The sequence below is a fragment of the Parambassis ranga genome, chromosome 19 (genome assembly GCF_900634625.1).
Source record: "Parambassis ranga chromosome 19, fParRan2.1, whole genome shotgun sequence".
Lineage (NCBI taxonomy): Eukaryota > Metazoa > Chordata > Actinopteri > Ambassidae > Parambassis > Parambassis ranga.
The window spans coordinates 17,662,400-17,668,596 of record NC_041039.1 but is presented as its reverse complement, the minus strand read 5'-3'; the positions used below and the strand labels follow the sequence as shown (position 1 = coordinate 17,668,596).

At 43.0% G+C, this 6,197-nt stretch overlaps 1 protein-coding gene across 3 annotated transcripts in view; it reads right to left on the bottom strand.

The window, feature by feature from the left end:
• Positions 1-631: 631 nt before the first annotated feature.
• Positions 632-6,197, bottom strand: part of si:dkey-82f1.1 (DENN domain-containing protein 2A) — a 28,332-nt gene continuing 22,766 nt past the window's right edge. For all 3 annotated transcript variants that reach the window (XM_028430143.1, XM_028430144.1, XM_028430142.1), the window contains 11 exons: positions 5,912-6,021; positions 5,210-5,279; positions 4,918-4,995; positions 3,914-4,054; positions 3,681-3,829; positions 2,432-2,609; positions 2,307-2,348; positions 2,067-2,172; positions 1,662-1,955; positions 1,457-1,543; positions 632-1,350 (listed from right to left, as the gene is read on the bottom strand). In XM_028430143.1, the coding sequence (XP_028285944.1) occupies positions 1,319-1,350; positions 1,457-1,543; positions 1,662-1,955; positions 2,067-2,172; positions 2,307-2,348; positions 2,432-2,609; positions 3,681-3,829; positions 3,914-4,054; positions 4,918-4,995; positions 5,210-5,279; positions 5,912-6,021 (1,287 nt within the window). In that variant the 3' untranslated portion in view covers positions 632-1,318. The remainder of the gene's footprint in view (positions 1,351-1,456; positions 1,544-1,661; positions 1,956-2,066; positions 2,173-2,306; positions 2,349-2,431; positions 2,610-3,680; positions 3,830-3,913; positions 4,055-4,917; positions 4,996-5,209; positions 5,280-5,911; positions 6,022-6,197) is intronic.

The window sequence follows — 6,197 nt, the reverse complement described above, 5'->3', positions numbered from 1 at the left end:
AAACATGTCCTCCTGTCCTGTCCAGTGTTTTGTAAACAGCTTTGCTTCCACTCTTCTCCTGCGTTTGCTCTTATACTCACAGAGGCGATGATATTGTTGGACTGGGCCGTGTTGTGTGAGTCCTTTAAAAGGCCTGGAGGCATAATTGTCTCAGATGTGACTCTGAACTTTGGACTCCACTCCAGGCAACATGTGCAAACCAGCATGGAGTGGGTCACAGAGCCCCCTACTGCACGTTGTAGGTATTGCAAAGGAAATAGTAGGATCCACATGAGAACACATAAGTTGGAGTTAAGGTGCAGTTTAGTTTTCTTTTTTGTTGTGGCCTTCCATCCTTCCTTCCATCCTCTCCACCACGTGCTGCTGAGGTGCAGGAGTACTTTCGGTGCCAGACTGATCCCTCCTAAATGCACCACTGAGCACCTCAGGAGGTCATTCCTTCAATGCAAAAATGTTTTTGCATTTCTGTTTTGGCTCTATGTTGTGTAAATGGACACATTGCGTTACAAATCATCTGCTGTCTTTAATCACAAGTATTTGCTAAAAAAAGACATGTGTAGGAGTCATTTGTCTAATTCAAATCACTTTATTTATGACATTTCATTGCATTCTCAAGTTTAAGGCACCCCGAGCTGTTTTTGCGTTGATGCTGATTGGCCTAGGACACACGCCATTCCTCAGCTGTAGCCCCACGTCCTCGACTGAAACCCAAGTGAGCGCCGTATTCACATTGATTTCCTCATTTCTTTTCCAATGAAAGTACATTTACTTAAAACAGTGGTACATATACCCGACAGCCCACAGTGGTCTACAAACAGTCTGGACTAGACTCTGTTAAATAAAGCGTATTACAAACTACAGGAGCTTTCTTTGTTTAAAAAAGGAGAGAGATTAAATTGGTCTAAAAAGGAATATAAATTAACTTATAAGCCTCCTGCTGGTGAAGAAGTTGTACTATTGTTTTTATAAAAGCTTCTATAGAAAATACTTGGAATGTATTAGAAAGTTTTGTACAAAAGTTGATCCTCACAGATGAAGTTAGTGACCGACATTTACACTGTGCTGTGCTGTACAGTAATGCACTGTATGGACTGACTGTTATCTGTAAAACATTTAGACAGTTAAGACACTGTGCTGGTGTGGGGTTTTTTTGGTGCAAGCTGAGAAAACCCTTCACAACACTAATGAAGCTGAGAACTGAACTTTCCACAGATCCCCTCAAAAACGAGTCCAGTTCACTTCAGAGTTCCTGAAGATACACATTCATCTTCATAACATCCGAGCAGTCTCCTCACCGAACGCAGGCTGACTCCATGCTTCATTTCTTGGAGAGGAATTTCATCTTGTTTCCTGTAAAAAGAGCAGATAGATTTATACATCGGGACATGTTTAAAAAGAAAAAGAACATTTTAATCAAGGGATCGCTGATTGACGGAGGTTGTACAGGAAATCTCACCTAAGCCTTTGAGGAATTTATTGACCCCTCTTTGCTCGCTCCCAGGCAGCGAGTCCAGGTACTCTTGTGCTCTCACTTCAAACAGACCTGGACACAGAACAATTAGTTAATAAATATGAACATTTAAATAAATGGCTCCAAGGCTCCTTTTGACCCTTAAAACACATTGAATATGATGTTCACAACTGTAATCTAGTCTCAGTACCTCTGAGGCCCTGGCGGCGTAGCTCCCTCTCCTGGATGAAGCCGGTAAACATCTGTGTCTCCATGAACACCTCCAGAAACCTTCTCAAGCTCTTGGACGTGACCGCTTTGCGAAAGGCTTCACGCTGAAAAGATGACGAGGGAGAAGAAGAAGAAGAGGGGCTGGGCAAAGTGGGGGAGGAGATGGACTCATCCTCACGCTCTGTTCCACCCATGAAGAGGGAGTAGTGACCCACCATCTCCACAAAGAAACGCACAAAGGCCTCCGACACCACTGTGCCGAGACAGCTGGAGTCTAGGGAAGGGGGGAAATTATTGTTAGAGTGAGACCACAGAGCAGTTTGCATTACTGTTTAGAGTGAACTAAAATTTGCAAAAACACAAACAAGGAGGAAAGGTGAGTCACCATTGGGCAGATCTCCTTTGTCGCAGGCCAGCTCTCGCCTCTTGTCCAGCACATGCTCGAGTGCCGCCTGCAGCTTGTGTGGCAGAATGGAGTCCTCATCATCCAGCTGTGGAGGAGATAAAACAGATGTAAATACATTCAGCACTCAGCAACGAGAATGTTGTGATAATAACATCTGCAGCGATGAAAACTCATGTGACTACAAACGGATTTTCACTGCTCTGTTCCCGTACTTCCTACCTGTCGCAGGAAGCGGCTGTTGCCGAGGTCTACCACCAGGACCTGTGCAGAGAGAGGGACAGAGTGATGTCATTGCCTATTGTCAAGAGCACCACAGGCAGAACATCAAGAAAATCTTTCCTTACTTCTTCTATGGGTAGCTCTTTGAGTCGAGGTAGAGAGCTGGAGAGGAGGCCGACTATGAATGGAGTCGGGGTGCAGACGATGTCCAACATGGAGGGAGGGAGTACAGGGATGTATGTGTGCTGCCAGGTGAAGGGGTAAAGAAGCGCCACTACTGCATGACAACACTGAGACAATGTGCTGTGGAAAAGAGGAAAGAGAAGCTAAAGCAAAAGTGAAACAACAATTGTTTATACATTGTACTATGTATATGACAGAAGAGATGACCTATTAACGCCTATTTTCTGCAAACCATGGACAATATAAGCTAAAAAAAACACCTATTGATTGAACTTTTAATCAACATGTATAAGAAAATAAATACTTTTATAACAACTGTGCTTCAAACAAAAGATCAAGATCAAACGTTTACACTTTAAACATCAGTAAATATGACATACAGATATTCTTAATATAACCCTTTTAGAAGCCTGAAACACAAGTTCCAGTCCCTGCCACAAGGGGGTGCTAACCCGCTCCTTTAAAAATAACAGCTGTTATTAATGTGGAACATAAAGTTAATTTATATTTGCCCAAACAAACCCACAGTCACCCCGAGAAGAGAGTCTGATGTAACACTTATAAAAGCTGTACAGGAGCAGCCGACACACACACACACACACACACACACACACACTCACAGTTGACTTAATCTCTCCCGGGTGTGCATCTGCTCACAGTTAATCCATTAAAGAAATCACTAACGAGGCCAAATTTTCACTGAATGGTAGAAAATGTTACCCCACATGTTGAACCTGAAGAACAGTAACAGCAAAGAAACCCCTTTTTAAATAGGGAGGATATGTCCAGACAAACAACAGCTTAAGAGTTAAAGTTTCGAGCCGAGCATTGGGGTGTAATGACGTCTCCGTGCACACGTGTGAGCTCTGCAGTCATGCTTTAAAGCCTTCTTTCTGGCATCCACGACAGTTTCCAGAGAAGAACTGATTGTTCCCCAGGCGACTGTATAACACAACAGCATTCCTTCCTCTCACACTCGGTTGGGATCTTTTTTCCTTAGACTTGAGGTCTATCTGTCATATCCTTCAAACAATAAGCCCGCCTCCATTTACAAAGATTTATTAATCAAATTATTTTTCAACTCTGTCCCAGAATCGATGCATGTTCCGAAGCCTGATCATGCAATCCTTGGATAAGGGAAATCAAACAAACAAACCCTGTGATGTGTAATAATATCCAGCTGGAACCAACCTGAGTTTGTCAGCAGTGAAGATGACCCTGCGCTCCAGCAGCAGAGAGGCAAACACACGGAGGAGGAGGCGAAGATTCAAGGACGAGAAGAGACATTCAAAGTCTACATGTTCCAGGCGGGAATCTGACGGTCGGCACAGCTCTATCACCTGCAGGAAACAAACAGAGTGACAGGTGAGAAGGACTCCAAGTATTGAAGGAGAAAGTACACAGTGACACCTCCATCATCTCACCTCTGTCCCAGAGCCAGGTAGGAAGTTTTTGACAGTGATAGTCCTTCCAGGAGCAGGGAAGGGAGCCTCCATAATGCCTCTCATAAAAGGCTGCACCAGAGCAGGGGAGATGGCCCTCCTCTTTTCCACTTCGTCCAGGATCTGGAAGAACCAGAGATGGAGACTCTGTTATATTAATACCAGCTAGGTCTGTTCTGGTCCTTGTACCTTACACGAAGAATCTTCACAGGGCGACATCATTGGATTTGTATATTACAGGAACCTTAGATTTAGGATTACAATAACATCATAAAGGAACATCAAGTAGTAAAATAAAAACCTTTATGATGTGTCCTTAACAGAATGTCTACTTATATCTCTTTTTTTTTAGATGAGAGTCTTCCCATTCAGCTGGAATAGCATCAGATGTATGTCCTTTCATAATCAAGAGCAGGGAAACTGTGCAATACTTCTGTTGATTTTGGTCAACCACAGTGGATATTATTATCCCAAGCTTATTCATTATCAACATGATGCAGTGTGGTGAGCCAACCCTAGTAAAAAGTCCAAAGAAAAAATGGCTAACAGCTTGAATCAATGACGTGTACTCTACAAACTGTACTCTACACATCTGTGTGGTATTAAAACATTTGTGTAGCTGATCTGATACAGAAGAAACCTATTTAGAAAACCCTTCTGTGTCTGTATGTATACTGACAACTCCAACTGTATTAACAGCATATGTAAGCAGCACAGACATTTACATGGGTCAATGTGTAGATAAATCTAAGGCTCATTACAGGGAACCTTTTCCACTGCACTGACCACATCATCTGCATTTCATATGTGTTGCTGAGCTAGAGCCAGGAGTACAGAGCTCTGTGGGAAAGTGGACTGAGGCTGGGTGGGGATTCTGTGGGCGTCGAGGGCGGTACTTTGTTAGTGCTGTATGTAAGATTTCCAGGAAGTGTATTATAACGGGATCTGACCTGAGTGTAGTTCGTGCATTAGTGGCTAATATCTACCTTGGAGAAAAGGTCGAAGCACCCCAGGCGGCTGACGATGCAGTAGACCTCAGGAAGCCTTCTGCCTTTACCACTGGGCTGTGAAAGGAAAAGTCAGACAGCTTTAAAACTCAAGACCGCTCACCCAAATACAACTCAGGGATTAGACCACTGGAGCAAAACGAAGATTTTGTTTTTCAAGGTGCATTCAGGAGAAAAAAATCATAATGTGTCCACAACCAAAAAGAAGAAATATGTAAAAGGAGCACATAAAGACGTTAAACTTTATCACTTTAGAAGTATAAGAGCATACCAGTAAACGCCGACAGTAGCCGAACCGCCTGCTTCCATCCTCACCAGTCAGGACAAAGGAGAAAGTCTCGCTATGGATGTAAAAAAGAGAAACTCATACATTAAAACTGTTAAGATCTAACAAAACTCCATTCAGGGCTGGGTTTTTGCAAACAAAACCTGACTTTGTACTTAACAGGGATGACCCCCAGGACAGGCTTACTCTGGAAATACCCAGACTAAACCTCCTAAGCTCCACTTGACAGGTATTTATTGACTGGCCTTGACCTTCTTGACAGAGCAGAGTGTCAGGCAGCTTGGTGCAGGTGTGTGTTAGGTGGACCCTCACCCATTAAACATTTGCCTTAAGGTAATTATTAGCTATCGCCTTTAAGACACACATCATCACTTCTCGGAACAATGTTGACGTTGACAAGAAGGCCAGTTTTACACAGCATACAAAAGGAGGTGATTTGGTAATAGCACACCGGGGTGTAAATCCACCATTGCTCCTTTGGTGGATTTGTCATTTTCAGTACCTTGTAGTTAATGAAACAGTCATTTTACAAGCCATTGAGTCATTTTCTGAGGGGCTTTCAACTTTGGTACTAACAAGTAGTTATTAGCACAGAAAACAGCTGAGCGATTACCACTCTCAAACTCCTGTGTCCCTGTTTTTTTTTTAACTTTGTTTCTGCCCCGGCAGCAGCGGTTTGGAACTGACCTGGGGAAGTTGTCGACAGGTGCCCAGTCTTTGGCATCCGGGAAGCAGAACTGAGGTATGACCTTCAACTGGTCCTCAGTCTCCCGCATGAACTTAAAGCTCCTCTCAAGCTGTGTGAAAAATAAATGTATATATTCTCCTCAAGTTTAACACTGCTAAAGGAAACTCTTTCTTTAAAATGACCTGGCTTTTTGTTATGACAAAAATTCCCAATAACATAAAAGGCTTCAGTTTATGTTTTTGTACTTTAATACCCAGTTTCAGTAACATTCCTCTCCTGTTTTAC